At 37.0% G+C, this 16,293-nt stretch overlaps 2 protein-coding genes across 5 annotated transcripts; one reads left to right on the top strand and one right to left on the bottom strand.

Annotated features, from left to right (window-relative positions):
- Positions 1–361: 361 nt before the first annotated feature.
- Positions 362–5,079, bottom strand: slc46a1 (solute carrier family 46 member 1). Of its 2 annotated transcripts, XM_077610650.1 has the most exons (6): positions 4,740–4,869; positions 4,575–4,650; positions 2,734–3,125; positions 2,164–2,636; positions 911–994; positions 362–734 (listed from the first exon to the last, which is right to left on the bottom strand). In XM_077610650.1, exons 1-6 carry the CDS (start codon positions 4,802–4,804, stop codon positions 574–576), a joined length of 1,251 nt encoding a protein of 416 aa, XP_077466776.1. In that variant the 5' UTR covers positions 4,805–4,869; the 3' UTR covers positions 362–573. The 2 variants fall into 2 exon arrangements, with proteins under 2 accessions (XP_077466776.1, XP_077466775.1); XM_077610649.1 differs by having other exon boundaries at positions 4,575–5,079.
- Positions 406–15,902, top strand: LOC144083117 (solute carrier family 13 member 2-like). Of its 3 annotated transcripts, XM_077610647.1 has the most exons (14): positions 406–690; positions 8,633–8,749; positions 9,863–9,991; positions 10,106–10,242; positions 10,334–10,581; positions 10,664–10,702; positions 11,455–11,629; positions 12,312–12,434; positions 12,511–12,720; positions 12,866–12,960; positions 13,670–13,785; positions 13,866–14,027; positions 14,894–15,031; positions 15,207–15,902. In XM_077610647.1, exons 2-14 carry the CDS (start codon positions 8,648–8,650, stop codon positions 15,333–15,335), a joined length of 1,803 nt encoding a protein of 600 aa, XP_077466773.1. In that variant the 5' UTR covers positions 406–690; positions 8,633–8,647; the 3' UTR covers positions 15,336–15,902. The 3 variants fall into 3 exon arrangements, with proteins under 3 accessions (XP_077466773.1, XP_077466770.1, XP_077466772.1); XM_077610644.1 differs by having other exon boundaries at positions 9,863–10,242; XM_077610646.1 differs by having other exon boundaries at positions 8,611–8,749; positions 9,863–10,242.
- The last annotated feature ends 391 nt before the right edge of the window (positions 15,903–16,293 follow it).

Below are 16,293 nucleotides of genomic sequence, written 5' to 3'. Positions count from 1 at the left end.
TGAAAATTATATTTAAGGCACTTTGATGGCTGTTGATCACCTGTACATGCAGTTATCCTCACAAAGGTTGCCGGGGTGCTTGAGCATGGTGTTAAACCAACTCAATTTTTAATACTTTCCCTTCTTTCAAGAAAAATGGCTTACTAGGAAGAATGCCAAATTTCTTCCATTTACTCCACTGCAATCTCATGTCTGTATTTGTTACACTCACCCCAAAAACTAGAATCCACAGGATTAGTAACCTCACATCATGGTCCGACTGCGTGGGTCAAGTTTCCCTACTCTTGTTTGTCCCTTCTGTCTTGCCATTGTGCTCGCGCAGCTGCGAGCCATTTAAAATTAGTCCCTGTTTTGTCTATTTAAACCCCACTGATTATGATTTCATTTGTCGGATCGTCTGCTTTACTTCCCTTGCCATGTGTCTGCGTTTCCTCTCCACAAAGACGTAACATCAAGATTCTGTGGAGTCCCTGAGTCCTTTCTTCTCTACACAGCGCAGGCCACTGGAGACACATGGGCATCAAGTTCAAAATACTCAAGTCTTTTGGTGTTGGATTAAGGCAACAAGGAGACTCACCCGATGATTCCAGCTGGGATGAGTAGGATGATGGCAGCAAACAGGAAAGTGAAGCCCTTCATAAAGTGCAGCGTTGCTGGATAGAGGGAGTTGAAGAGGCCACTACCTACCAGGTAAGACAAACTCTCCACACAGGCCACGGAGGAAAAGAGAGCACCTAGCAGAGGGCGAAAAACGCAAAACGCAAAAATGAAAGAGAGATAGATTTAATAAACGCATTAGTAAAAAAAAAGAAGATTGGGTACAGTTCTAAAATGACTTCAGGCACTGGAAAACCTTTGAAATTGAATGCATGGATCATTTCACTTGTATATATGTTGATGTGTGGCTGACCTTGTTCAGATTGGCTCACTAGTTTGGACAGCTTGGACCTGAGCACAGGTATGGCGGCCACAAAGAAGAATAAAAAGCCATAACCTGGTGACAGACAACAACAAAATATATATTAAAAAGGAAGAAAATGTTGATAGTCATTGTAAATGGCAGTAATTGAATAGAAGCAACCAGAAATATTCATATTTATCATAATACTGTATTGCAATTTTAAAATAATATTCTTCAATTCAAATTCATGTTTTTTTTTGTTTTACAAAACTTTTTTGACCTCCCACAGCTTCTTTCCTTGGTTGCTATTGATGGCATCAATTCATATTAAGTGTCAATAGGTGTTTTCAATATCAATTTTCGCACATTTACTGACTACTACAACACAGATTTCCATTGTAGTGACCTTTGTTCCAGAAAGGGACATAATGGAGAATATCTACTACTGCTTTTTTAAAAATGTAAATAAAAAAGAGCTTCCTTTTTTGTATTGCATGTCAATAAAAAAATAAAAAAAATTGAGAGAATATTTGCTAGGACAAGTTAAAATATATTAATAATACCTAAAATGAAAATATTTCAAAATTCAGGCAGTCAATAGAGATTCAAATATGTTTTAGGTAAAAAAAAAACTTCCTAAACAGATGAGACCATCAAAATAGTTGTTTATTCAGTTGATGAATTATTTTTTGGTCAATTAGTTGTTTAATTGTGTTAGCCATAATTAGCATACATAATGACAAATCTGAGTTGGAGATGGCTCTAAAGCATGTGTCAAAGTGGCGGCCCGGGGGCCAAATCTGGCCCGCCGCATCATTTTGTGTGGCCCGGGAAAGTAAATCATGAATGCCGACATTCTGTTTTAGGATCAAATTAAAATGAAGAGTATAGATGTATATTAAATTTCCTGATTTCCCCCTTTTAAATCAATAATTGCAAATTTTTAAATCATTTTTTTCTGTGTTTTTAGTTCAAAAATCATTTTGTAAAATCGAAAAATATATTTTAAAAAAGCTAAAATAAACATTGTTTTAAATCTCTAAAAAAACTGAATATTCAGGGATTTTAATCCAGTTCTTTTAATCTATATATGAAAATAAATCTAAATATATCTAAAATGGTCCGGCCCACATGAAATTGAGTTGACGTTAACGCGGCCCGCGAACCAACCCGAGTCTGACACCCTTGCTCTAAAGTATAATGAGGCAATAGTGGGGGAAAATGGGGTTTGTTTTGCGTCAAATTTTCCTGAATTGTGTCACCTGTGAACATAAGCAGCGTGCTTTGCGCTACAGCGAAAACCAGCAGCCCAGCGATGTTGGACGCCAGACTAATGACGGCCACCCACGAGTCTTCCAACCAGAGCAGCAAGATCTTTAAACCCAGCAAGCTGCTCAGGTAGCACAGGTGCAGAACGGCTGAGCCGTAGCCAATGAACATCGGGTCCCAGCACAGCGGCGGGCTCAGCTCGTACAGAACGTACAGCTCGCGGCTACCGGTGTGCACGGTCACCACCAGGAAGAAGCAGAGCATGTAGAGCCACAGCTTGCATCTGGAGAGCCTTCCGTTTTCCTCGCTGCCCCCGCCGGTGAAAATATGCCACAGGGCTTTGTGGTGGCCGACTGTGAGAAACTTCGAGCCGGGGTCTTTCTGAACCGACTCGGGGACAAACAGGAAAGCGTACAGAGCCGACGCCAGACTGGAAGCCAGGACCAACCAGAAGGGGTAGATGTAACTACAAATCCAACAAGCCAAGATGCTCTGTTTAATGATTATCTGAAAATCATTTCAAGGGAAAAATAAATAGATAAATAAATAAAAACGGGACTTACCCTTGCACCTGCTTCCAGTGTCCTCCAATGATGCTGGCGAACATCCCCGAGAGCCCAATACACGCCTCAAGGACGGCCACCCTGAAAGTGCGGGAGCTTCGGTCGCTCGTGTCGGCCACGTACGCAAAGCAAGCGGCGAGGATGGCGTTGAAATCTCCCGTAAGTCCGCTGAGCAGTCTACCCACGAGGAAGTAGATCACGGGCAGCTTGAGGTACATGACCACCAGGTAGACTACAACTTGCAAGAATAGGCCTAGGTTGGGGATGATGAGAACGGGCCTGCGGCCTACGGAGTCACTCCATGAGCCCAGGAGGGGCACGATGAGCAAGCCGACGGAAAAGCCTGCTAGATTGATGTAGAGGTTCCAATGTGCCGTCAGGGTTTCCACCTCCTGCAGGAGGACAAATTAAATCTTCAGGTTCTTCAACGATGCTTGTCTTAAAAATGTGAAGAGTGTTACAAAAGCCACACAAGCATTGTATCAAAATGAAAAGAATAGACAAGTTAGGCAGGGGTCCTAAGGCTTATTGTGTTATTAAAAAAATAAATAAAGGTACAGCAACCCCCATAAAATGTCTTTTTTTACATTTGTACATTTCAGTCAATACTATTTCAACTCATTGGCTGCCGTTTAAGATGATGGATGTCCAACTATGTGGCTCTTTTAATCCTTCTGCTGTGATTTTGACAGTTTTATGCTTCAGTAGACATTTGTGATTCGTTCATTTGCAGCCAGACCTCCTGCTTCAAATGGGTTGGACATGCAGAACTGTCCATGGTACCCAGTAGTCTAAAGTACAGCAGTTAAATCACTACTTCACTTAGCAGAGAATGTTTATTATCCTATGTTTGACATGCCTAGTTTTAGACATAATTTGGGGAAAAATAAATGCACTTTTGCATCACGTGACGTCGTGTGTTGCCTTTATGTACAGAAAGGCCTTGCAGCTTTTAATTAGTTATTCACTAGCAAAAGGCCAATCCATTTGAACTGGGAAAGTAGTGGCATTAGTGGCAGCTTGTGAGTTGAAGTACAGTAGTTAAATAACTACTTCCTTTTAGCGTAATTTTTTTCTAACCTCTTAATTTTTGCCACACCTTTTTTCGAGTATTGTTTAAAGAATATGAGACAAAATAATGAGTGCACTTCCGCATCACTCATAAATCCACCTTCTGTAAGTCTGAACCAGTCTGACGGTGACATTTTGGAATAATTTGGAGAAATACACTTGTGAAAGAATAAAGTATAATATTTTGATTAACCAAAAAGCTAAATTTTGAATCTAATATGAAAGTAATGTTATGTTCCTGCTTGGAAAATTATATTTGGGGTGAGGGCATCCAAAATGAACACCATATTTTCAAATATTTCTTTTAGAGTTTAGTTCTAATACAAATACACATTTTAACTGATTTAAGTGCCTGGTGTGATATTTCAACGTATTTAGTAGTTAGTAGTGGTGTGCCTCCATTTAAAAAAATCTCTTTCTAAGTATTTCTTGGACTAAATTCGCATTATTTGATCTCCATGCCACCTGTTTGGTATTGTATATCTATAATTGTTTAAATATTAAATTGAATGCCTTTATTATCATTACACATGTATAATAACATTTAAAGCTTCACCACGAAATACAGGCACAAATAACAAAAAAGTGCACAAAAACAGACAAATAACAATAAATAACAAATAAATAAATCATTAAATAAGTAATAAATAAACAATAACAAAAACTTCCACATCACGTGACCTCAAATGTTGCCTTCACGTACAGTAGAGATTTCTTAGTCTCCTCAAGCTAAATAAGACACGTTTTTATTGTATAGTCAATAAACGTACCTTTTGAAGAGGGTCGGGGTCCGCGGAGCTGTTACCACACAGCGACCTCTTGGAAGCATTGTAGTCCAGGTCCTCGCTAATTCGGTCCCACAAATACTGAGTGGTCAACGGAGCCTGAAGTGCTACAGCAAACACGGATAGAAACAAGACGGGCTCCACGCGCACCGGCAGCGGGCACGCAAATGGGGGCCCTCTGGCCCCAGATGACGCCGGGGGTGCTGCGGTCTCATCTTCTTGCCCGATCGATAATTCCGAATCGACGTCGGCTTTTGCTTCCTCGTCGTCGGGAAGGATAGCGGCCGTGTCCGGCTCATACATGTTAATTCTTGTCAAACAAACATGAATCAAAATATGAAGCTTAGTACTCACTTGCTGGGTACTCTTCTCTAACTCATGACTAAAACGCACTCCATCTTAGCTGGTTACGGGAAGCATAAAAAGGGAATAGCAGAGGTTTTGACGCCTCAGCAAAATGGCATAAGGAAGCGTTGATTTCAGCTTCAGGTGAGCTCTTTGCGACATCACGTGGACATAGTGTCGAACTACAGCCACTATATATATATATATATATATATATATATATATATATATATATATATATATATATATATATATATATATATATATATATATATATATATATATATATATATATATATATATATATATATATATATTATATATATATTATATATATATTTTATATATATTATATTATATATATATATATATATATATCCCATTTTCTGAACTGCTTTATCCTCACTAGGTTCACAAGGATGCTGGAGTTTCTCCCATCTGAGTCAGAGGCAAGGGACACCCTGAATTGGTGGCCAGCCAATACTATTTTCAAGCACCTTGTTTATTAAAATACTTTTAAACTTTCATCCTGCAGATGAAAGTTTAAAAGTATTTTAATCCATTAATTAAAGGTTTGCTTTTCTCTTGTCAGTCAACGAGTGTCATAATGCACCATAAAGGCCTTTTTCATAATATAATTAATGGTGTTCACTAACTACTGTTCCACCCTGCACCTGTTTGGGTTATGTCATGAGATAAGAGTACCAGTATATTGCAAGGATTGCTCCAGTATGCTTCAGCTGAGATTTGTTATTGTTCACTTTGCAACATTGCTTATCCCGGTCAGGGTTTGCGGGGTGCTGGAGACTATGTCAGCTGACTTCGAGCGAAAGGCAAACTACACCCTAATCTGCCTATCAGTCGTAGTGCAGGATTGTTATTGTGTTTTTAGTAAAAATAAAAGGAGTGGGTGTGAAAACCCAATTTTATTTTGAGTTTGTTTAACCCTGAAAATTTAAAATAAATAAAAATATTTAAATGACTCAAGGCCTATGGGCAGGTGCGGGCTTGAATGAATGAACAAACGAATGACTGAAGGAATTAATTTATTAATGACTCAAGGCCTAAGGAAAGTGTTTGGGTTTCACTACGGCCTTGTGTAGAGTTTATTTCCTGTGATTATTGTGGCTTTGAATTACCGCCCTGTTTTTTTTCAATAGCAACAACTAAAACAAACAAACAGATTTTTGTTTACCATCTCATACTCTTAATTTAAACATTTATTTGCCATTCTCCGCTGCTCCTTCAAATACTTCAAAACTTTTTATCCCATTATTTGTGCTTTTATTTCTATTTCTTTTTGTTTAAAAATGAATTCTGGCAGATACAAATGTGATACCAAGCACTTTAAATTATTTTACATTGAACGTTAAATGTTGAATACTTAATAAAATGGAAGTGTCTATTTAAAAAAAAAAATCCTTAGTGTCAGCCACTCAATAATATTAGTTGGATTTCTGTAAAAACAAACAAAACAAACAAAAAAACATTTGTAATCTTTTATAATTAAGCTTCAGACACACAAAAGCCTTTTGAACAATTGAACACTTCAGAGAAATGCTTTGTAAAAATATTTAGATCATTAGATCACATTACATCACAAAGTAATTGTGAGGAAAAGATCCAACACTGCTATTTTGCTTGCACATGCACACAGACTAGTGGCAAAAGTCATTATTTAATCCATTTTTCTGACAGAATAAATTCAAGGAGAGTCAAAAACTAGCTGATAAATTACAGGTATTTCATTTGAATGTAAATGCCATGATTATGCAACATAATTTGAAAGGGTTAGTGGAGACCATCAGGATGCTATGGTATATTTTCAGAACTCTGAAAAAAATTGGATGCAAATCTACCTGTTATATTTTATTTTACAATTTACCTGCGAGGGACTTTGAGCTTGAGAGCAATTAAATACAAACCCACGATAATTGCAAGTCGTAAATTACCCACTGCCTCTTATCGTCTCATGTAGCAAAGCATTTGATTGGTATTTTGATAATAGAGATTGTGTATATATAACCAAAGTTTGTTGTCGCTCTCAACAGAATGCTCTTTGGTCCCTTCCATTTCAATGCCTCTAAATGATTTATTTATTTTTAAGATTGTCTTAATGAATTGTTCTGGTCATAGAGAGAATATTCCAGTTGCATGGCTCATGTTCACTCATGCATAAATACGATCAATGTGAAGAGCAGGAGACCAGTCTGGTTCGTCTACATATCTTTGTTTGCGAAGAATTTAATGGAAATCACTTCATTGTTCTGTCAAAGCCACACCCACACGAGCTCTTTTTAAAGGCCAATAAATTTGTTATCTAATAGCACTTTGGCCTTGCATGTTCCTTTATATTTATGTGTGTGTATGTATGTATGTGTGTGTGTGTGTGTATATATGTATATATATGTATATATATGTATGTATATATATATATATATATATATATATATATATGTATATATATGTATATGTATATGTATATGTATATGTATGTATATGTATATATATATGTACACACATACACACACACATATATATGTGTGTGTGTGTGTGTGTGTGTGTGTGTGTATGTATATGTGTATATGTATGTATGCATATGTGTATTTATGTATGTATATGTGTATATGTATGTATGTATATGTGTATATGTATGTATATGTGTATATGTATGTAAATGTGTATATGTATATATGTATGTATATGTATATGTATATATGCATGTATATGTATATATGTATGTATATATGCATGTATGCATGTATATATGCATGTATGCATGTATATATGCATGTATGCATGTATATATGCATGTATGCATGTATATATGCATGTATGCATGTATATATGCATGTATGCATGTATATATGCATGTATGCATGTATATATGCATGTATGCATGTATATATGCATGTATGCATGTATATATGCATGTATGCATGTATATATGTGTATATATATGCATGTATATATGTGTATATATATGCATGTATAAATGTGTATATATATGCATGTATGCATGTATATATGTGTATATATATGCATGTATGCATGTATATATGTGTGTATATATATGCATGTATGCATGTATATATGTGTATATATATGCATGTATAAATGTGTATATATATGCATGTATAAATGTGTATATATATGCATGTATAAATGTGTATATATATGCATGTATAAATGTGTATATATATGCATGTATAAATGTGTATATATGTATGTATATAAATGTACATGTGATATTTTTTGTACAGTACATGTACCAATAATGGGCTTATATTCAAAGAAAGAAAGTAAAATTGTTTGCTCAGGGAAAGTGTGAGATGTGGTATCATGTGTTTATTTTTACATGTGTAGATATGCCTTGGTTTATGGTTTAGTATTCTATTCAAATGCCAATATAATGAAGAAAGTAAAAAAATGGCGGCGCTTCATCTGAGAGTTTTCGGATTATAGTTTGTCTGCTTTTATTGTCTTCATAGCACATTGCCTTATCTCTTTCTGAAGCTCTTGGAAGCACACACGGGTCTCTTTCTCACTCGAAGGTTAATTTTTAATAGGATTTAGAAGGACATATGAACTGCTATTTAAACTGTGATCTCATGATAATGTCTCTTCGACTGAACAGTGGTGTCACTCTTCATTTTTTTTCTTTTTTGACCTGCTGACTCCATTCTCTGAATGTGTAGCATCGTGTTTGAATTATGGCTGGATTTCTTACATGGCTCTGGAGGTACAGGAATTATCTTGTGATCGTTCTCACACCTCTTCTGCTGCTGCCTCTGCCGCTCGTCATCCCTTCTTCCGTAAGTATGCCTCTCCATTGGGACTGATGCCATTGATTTATGGATTGGAGACGCTTTTCTGATGCTGTAGAATCTACACTCACTGCACTTGTAATGTACACATACGCTGCTGAAATGCAATGCAAACACTTTATCTTAAAATGATTAAGTTGTTGGTTTAGTTTATGGCTCTTTGTTCATTTCAATCAAAATGTTTGGCTCAATAGATAGTGCAGGTGTACAGTGGTTTGAACAGCATAATGAAAAGGTCAACATTTTAAGTGTACTAAATAATCTCAATTAATTTAGTAATCATTTTCTGTCAAATGAAAAAAAAATGTAATTACCCATAATGAGCAGTGGATTAAGATTCAAAGTAACAAATCATTCATCACATAAAAACAAAAAACAAGGTGTGTCCATGAACTTTTTGAGAGTAAACTGGTTCCAGAAATGACTGGTGTCATTATCAATTGACTTATTTTTCTCTTTACACACATGATCTATTTTTCTAATGTCAAGGTACCAAAAAGAACACCCTAAAAAACAAGCAACAAATTACATTGAGATGAATACATTTTAGTGGCTTAGTATGAACTAGTAAATATTTGAGCATGTTACATTATTGCGTTAAAGTTTCCAATGTGTGTGTGTGTGGGTGTATGTAAGTTGTACAGTACAAATCGCCACAGCAAAAAAACGGTAGAATGAAGAGAGGGAGAAAATGCATACTAAATACATATATAATTTTTTTTGGCGAGGTCTTTAATTTATTGGAAACAAAGAATATACATCATACATAGTAGTAACAAAACAACAAACAAAAAATGCTGAACAATAGGATAAATAGGCCTATGTTATTGCAATATTTTATTCAGATAACTCCAGCCTGAATGTTCAGCAAACTTTATCACTCACCCCAAATCACTATAAAATCCATTACTATATAGTCTTCATCTTCAGTATTGCTTCTGAACAACTCTATGAAATTTCTAAATTCAGTAAATCCCTCAGGTTTTTTTCTGCTACTCTTCTTCAATATCAATTAGATGAATATTGAATGACTCTCATTTTGGATTGTGAAAGTAAATGTCATTGTCTTTTGATCTACTAAATATACGGGATATTTTACAGGAGGCAAAATGTGGCTTTATTATCATCTTAATGGCTCTGTACTGGTGTACGGAGTGCATTCCTCTGGCTGCCACAGCCCTACTTCCTGTCATTCTTTTTCCCATGATGAAGATTATGGAGTCAGATGAGGTAACTTCATCCACACCAATATTTTGTTGGTCTCAATTTGAATGGAATGTGGTTGAAGAGTCACAGAAGACAAAGCTTCCCTTAACCCGTGGAACACATTTCACTATGGCGCAGGTGTGTATCCAATACCTGAAAGACTCCAACATGCTCTTCATTGGCGGTTTGCTCGTAGCCATCGCTGTGGAGCACTGGAACCTGCACAAGAGAATCGCCTTGCAGGTCCTGCTAATTGTCGGGGTCAAACCTTCGCTGTAAGACTTCTAATTCTCAATTTGTAGCAGTTATTTGGATAGGTAAGAGCAATGTGTGACTCCTACTTCATTTGTTCTGTGGTTTTTTCAGCCTAATGATAGGCTTCATGGGCACCACGGCCTTCTTGTCCATGTGGATCAGCAACACAGCATCTACAGCCATGATGGTGCCCATCGCCAACGCCGTGTTGCAGCAGCTCAATGACTCTGAGGCCAATGCGGAAGAGAAAGCGTCACATTTCCAGACTGCCAGGGAAGGTGTGGATAACCAAAGTTTTGAGATGACTGATACTAACGATTCCAAGGAAGTCAAATTAAATGACAACAAGATTGATATGGGTGAGTGTATCGCTCAAAGAGTTTGTGATCAAGTAACACTTGATGTTAAAATTCATTTTCGCCAAATGTTGTGCTTCAACAGATCATGGGAACAAGGATGTGACAGACGATGATGTTTCAAGTAAGTTTTAAAATTTGTTTTTTAGATAATTTTGGGATGAGTATTCTGTATTTTTCATCAATAAATGTCTAAAGTGCCTTTTCTACTAGTGTAGTTTACAGACAAGGCAATGAGATATTCATTCATTTATTTCCTGAAATGCTTAGCCTCACAAGAGTCGCAGGGGGTGCTGGAGCCCAGCTAACTAAGGGCACCAGGCGGGGGTCAGCCTGAATCGGTTGCTAGCCAATTGCAGGGCACAAGAAAACAGACAACCATTCACCCTTACACTCATAGCTAGGGGCAATTTAGAGTGTTCAACCAGCTTACCATGCATGTTTTAGGCTCCAGCACCCTTGTGAGGATAAGCAGTTCATAAAATGAATGAATAAATAAATAAGTCAGGTGGAGCCAAAGCTGCAAAATCTGACCTTGCTTATGATTAACCAAGCCTTTCAGGGGATACTCCAATTGACCTTTTTGCCTTATTCCATAACATTTTATGGCAGTTGGCAATCTCAAAAAGACCAATAGAATAAATAAGACAATGTGTTGATTGAAGAGTTTGATGGACCATGCTAACTCAACAATGACGTATAATTACTCAATTGTTTTTTAGGAGGTTGTTGCGAAGCTTATTTTCATGATATGCAATTATAACCCTAACCTGTTTTCAATGAACTTGTTCATCTCTAAAACATTCCATGCAGGTGTTTTATGAGCATTAGGTTTCCATAGAGAAATTTAACTGAAAATCTTCAATCTGCACTCAGAACGTGAGGCTTGGAGTCCAGAGATATTGGAGCAGCGTCGCAAAATGCGGGAGCAGCACTTCACAAATCTTACCAAAGGCATGAGTCTGTCTGTTTGTTATGCTGCCAGCATCGGAGGGACCGCCACCCTCACTGGAACGACACCCAATGTCATCTTGATGGGCCAGATGGATAAGTACGTCTTATTATTCAGCGTGTACATTGCTTGAATTCATATAATCACGCCATTGGATGTCTAGCTTAGTTGTTGACACCACACGTGAAACAATCAACGTTAGCTCTGGTAGCATAAAATCGGCAACCTCCCAAAATTACCCTCTTTACTTCAGTAACCACTGGGATATGTGGTGACAACAGTACAGTCAACAACATCAATAAGACAGGATAAGTAGTCAACATAGATAAGCAGTCAACATGAATTAGTAGGTACAAAATTGACTAAAGTAGTTAGCAGTTTATGGAGTTTTATTGCAAGTACAAGAGAAGACAGTCTTGATTAGGTCCTCCTAGGTGCAGAATTCGAATTCTGTTTGTTTTGGCTGTTATGGTCCTGTAGAAAATTCATGGCCTTTGGTGTGTGCATCGCCAAACGCTGCTCTGCTGTCCTTTCCAAGTTTGCGACTGAGTTAGCCCTATCACTTAAATTGACAATGTCTAATCCATTTGAACTGCGAGGGCTGGATTAGGGTCTCCCAGTTCAAACAAAATGAATTTCTCTCAACGTCTGCGGCAGAAAATGAGCGAAGTGCTTTGAGGTGGTGCCAGTACAGTACCTCCTTGCCAATATTGACAGTTTTGCAATTTACGCAAAGCATGATTTTCCCATCTGAAATGTCATTTCCCATCCTGGCCCACAGACTTTATCCAGAAAACGGCGGCATCATCAATTTTGCAAGCTGGTTTGGCTTTGCATTCCCAAACATGATTCTCATGTTGGCCTTAGCTTGGTTATGGCTGCAGTTATGGTTTCTGGGTTTCAAGTAAGTCAACGTTTCTTACACCTTGAAGATCTAGTCATACTATGATCAGACAAAGTTTTGTATTGTGATTTTCCAGTATGAAGCAATCATTCGGATGCGGTACAAAGAGCGCAGGTGACAAGGAGGCCTACCAGGTAATCAAAGAAGAGTACAGAAAGTTGGGCAAGATGAGCTTCGCTGAGGGCTGTGTGCTGGTTATCTTCACGTTGCTGGTTCTTCTGTGGTTTACCAGGGAGCCTGGTTTCATTCCAGGCTGGGCCTCTGTTCTTTTCAACCAAAACAAAACGTAAGAATGACAAAAACCGTTTGTATTGGGCTTCAAATGTATCCACAAAAATGGGAAAGACTATGTTTCCAGGACCAAACAATACGTGTCTGTTAAATAGCTCTTACGGTTAAGCGCAATTCACTTTTTAATGTTTACTCATCAGGTATGTCACAGATGGCACGGTAGCAGTTTTAATGTCATCGCTGTTCTTCTGCATCCCCTCCAAATTTCCCAGATGTGGCAGGACGTCTGACGACGGTAGGACAGTCGTTCACTCGTTATGTACTGCGTACAAGGAGAACGTGCCTTAACAATCTTAGTAGCTCATAATTGTGCTTATCTTTATATGCGCACGTGAAGCAGTTAGGCATTAAAAAAAAGTGATAGCGATTTCTTGGCTCTGCGCCTTTTGCATCTATGAGAAAAATTTCCTGCTAACTTGTCACAAGAGTTTTTACTATCCCATCCATCCTTTCTTCCTTTGAACTATAAGATATAAAGATACTGTGGTAACTTTTAGGGCTTGTTAAAAGCCATTTCGCTGATTCTGTGTTTTAGAATATAAGTGTTATCAGATCTCCTTCCCGGCTGGTAGCTTGATATCTTTAAGGTCAAGTTTGGACAACAACCTGTTGCTCTGTTGTTTTCAATTGCTTACCGTACGTGTGAATGAATCATTTTCTCAGCTTCCTCAACACAAATGGAGTGTATTCTCTTCCTTGAAATGAGCTTTGTTTTCATCTATGGATGTACTCGTGCTTTTTTTATGATCTGGTAATGATACGTGGATCAGGATATCTATCAATATCAATGTCACCTTTGCCCATTATGGACATTTATCGTTGTTTATAAGTAGGGATGGACTTATTGGCTCACAAAAGGGGTTTCGTTATATTTGGTGAAGCATATCAGTGAATCCATGAATTTTTATATCAGTCAATATAATTTCTCATCTCTCTTCAAATAGAGGGTCCCACTGAAGCCGCACCACCTTTGTTGACGTGGGATATTGTCCATGAAAAAATGCCCTGGAACATCCTCTTGCTCCTGGGGGGAGGCTTTGCTTTAGCCCATGGTAGTGAGGTAACCTCAGACCCGGTTTTATTATTTGAATTCCTTTCACCAGCATTTGGACACAATATTTTTCTTGCCACCGAGTTAAGGTTTCTGGACTGTCTACATGGTTGGGGGAAAGTCTCGTTCCACTGCAAAGCATCCCTCCTTTTGCTATCTCCATTATACTGTGTCTTCTCGTAGCCATGTTCACGGAATGCTCGAGCAACACTGCTACCACCACGCTGTTTCTACCAATACTCGGCGCCATGGTGAGGGCCAAATCTTAATCTTTTACCCCACCTTACACTATCAGACATGCCAGGACTAGAGTTTTCTTGTGTTAAGAGATGCAAGTGATCATTGGTGGAAGAAAATCAGGTTAAAAAACCTATTAGAACATTTTTTTAGAATACTAGTTTAATATTTGCATTTAAAAGAAAAAACAAAATAGCTGTTATGTACAAAAATGTATGCATAACCAAGGCATAAGAATGTAAAACTTTATTTCATTAAATTCATAAAGTTAAATGATGGTAATATAAAGTCAGACCTGAAAGAAAATAAAGATATAATGTTAGGATAATAATGTCATAAACTTTGGAGAACGAAATTCTATTCATACTTGTATAGCAACTAACTAAATTGTAAAGTATACTTTGTCACTCTTTTTCATACCTAAACATCAACAGACATTTTCTTTATCATTGATTTATTAGTTTTGTCTTTATATATATATATATATATATATATATATATATATATAAAGACAAAACTAATAAATCATATACACATATACAGATACATATACACATATACATATACACATATACGTATATACTAATATATTTATATATATATACATATATTTTGGTAATCTTTCAGAACATTCTATGTACAGAATTGAAATGGAGAAAAAAAAGAAATTAAATAAATTTGTAATATTATTAGATAAGGTGTAGTTTTAACTACTTCAGGATATTGCTGATTTAAAATTAAAACGTTTTTATGTCTTTAGAATGTTATCCAAAGTGTTTATCATCATCCATCATTTAATGAGCTATTTTATGAGTTTAATATGACATGCCTTGTGTAATGGTCTCAATGATCGATCCCTCTTCCCCATTGACTCCTCTAGGCCACCGCCATTAAGATCCACCCATTGTACGTGATGTTTCCTTGCACCATTGCAGCCTCGCTGGCGTTTATGCTACCTGTGGCCACGCCTCCCAATGCCATCGCTTTCTCCTATGGCAACCTTAAAGTCATGGACATGGTAAGGTCTTACGCAACATATGATGGCGAGGTTGAGCATTCAAAATTGGATTTAAGCAGCTTATATTCATCTTACCGTGGATCATATCATTTTTGTTTTTGTTTTGATAGAACACTGAAATACAATGGATACTAGACTTCAGGAAGCATGAACACAATATTGTTTGTGCTTTCAGGCTAAGGCTGGATTCATCTTGAATTTCCTTGGAGTTTTCACCATCAACATTGGCATTAACACTTGGGGCGTGGCCATGTTCGATCTCAATAACTTCCCCAGTTGGGCAAATGTTACTAAAAATTCTTGAATGTAAATGACAGAGGGAAAAAAATGCACCAGAAAATAACTTTTTCCTTTCCCTTTGATAATCAAACTCTACTCATGTTAGCGTTTCGGACTATCATGGTCCACTGGGACTTATTTTTTGTTATTTTATAATTAATGCGCACAGTACTAGTGGTTAGTTTCAGTTCACTCTATGCACAACTTTACATAAAAAAACTTTCAATGACATTTTACATTTGGAATAATATTGCAAAATTAAATCACATCCATAATAAGTAAAAAAAACAATTTTTCAAAAGAACGCAGTTTTGAATACATGGTTATTTGAATGCAGAATATTATGATACAACTCTCATTGGAGATGAGTCCAAAGAATGTGCATAATTATTGTCCTTAATGTTCACATTAATTGCACATGGAATCAAAATCCAGGTGTAAAAATTCACATTCTTAATATTCTGGGATGCAGGTAAGTGTTATTATTTGGCATAATGAAGTTACACAGTATAAACTAATATGTTTCATGTGCATGGTCCATATACTGCAGGGCAATATGGAACAAATTAAATATAATTGTTTTCTTTTAAAAGTGGTCGTTACTTTAATGTTGATTGTAATGTTTTTTTCATTGTTGCATGTGTGTTATGTGCATCTTCCAAGAAAATAGATAGGAAAAGGAGAAATGCTCACCCGTTGAATCATCCAAGCTCCAATCAGCTTTGACCTCTTGTACGAGGAGCAGTGGGGTCTCGGACTGGGACAGAAGGCAAATCCCTTCAAAATAGTCATAACAGAAGTCCTGATTGAAAGGGAATCCGGCTATGGAAAATTGATTGGAATCATTTCATTAGGCTCTTTGGCAGGAGGCCATCTGTCAACCAAATGGGCTGTTTAAAATGGCGATTTTGTCTATGTAGGAGCTCATATTTCTGCGGGTGAACACAGACAGATATCGTTAGACATCAGTCCAGTGGCCATGG

Source organism: Stigmatopora argus, chromosome 10 (genome assembly GCF_051989625.1).
Source record: "Stigmatopora argus isolate UIUO_Sarg chromosome 10, RoL_Sarg_1.0, whole genome shotgun sequence".
Classification (NCBI taxonomy): Eukaryota; Metazoa; Chordata; class Actinopteri; order Syngnathiformes; family Syngnathidae; genus Stigmatopora; species Stigmatopora argus.
This window is presented reverse-complemented; position numbering and strand designations above follow the sequence as displayed.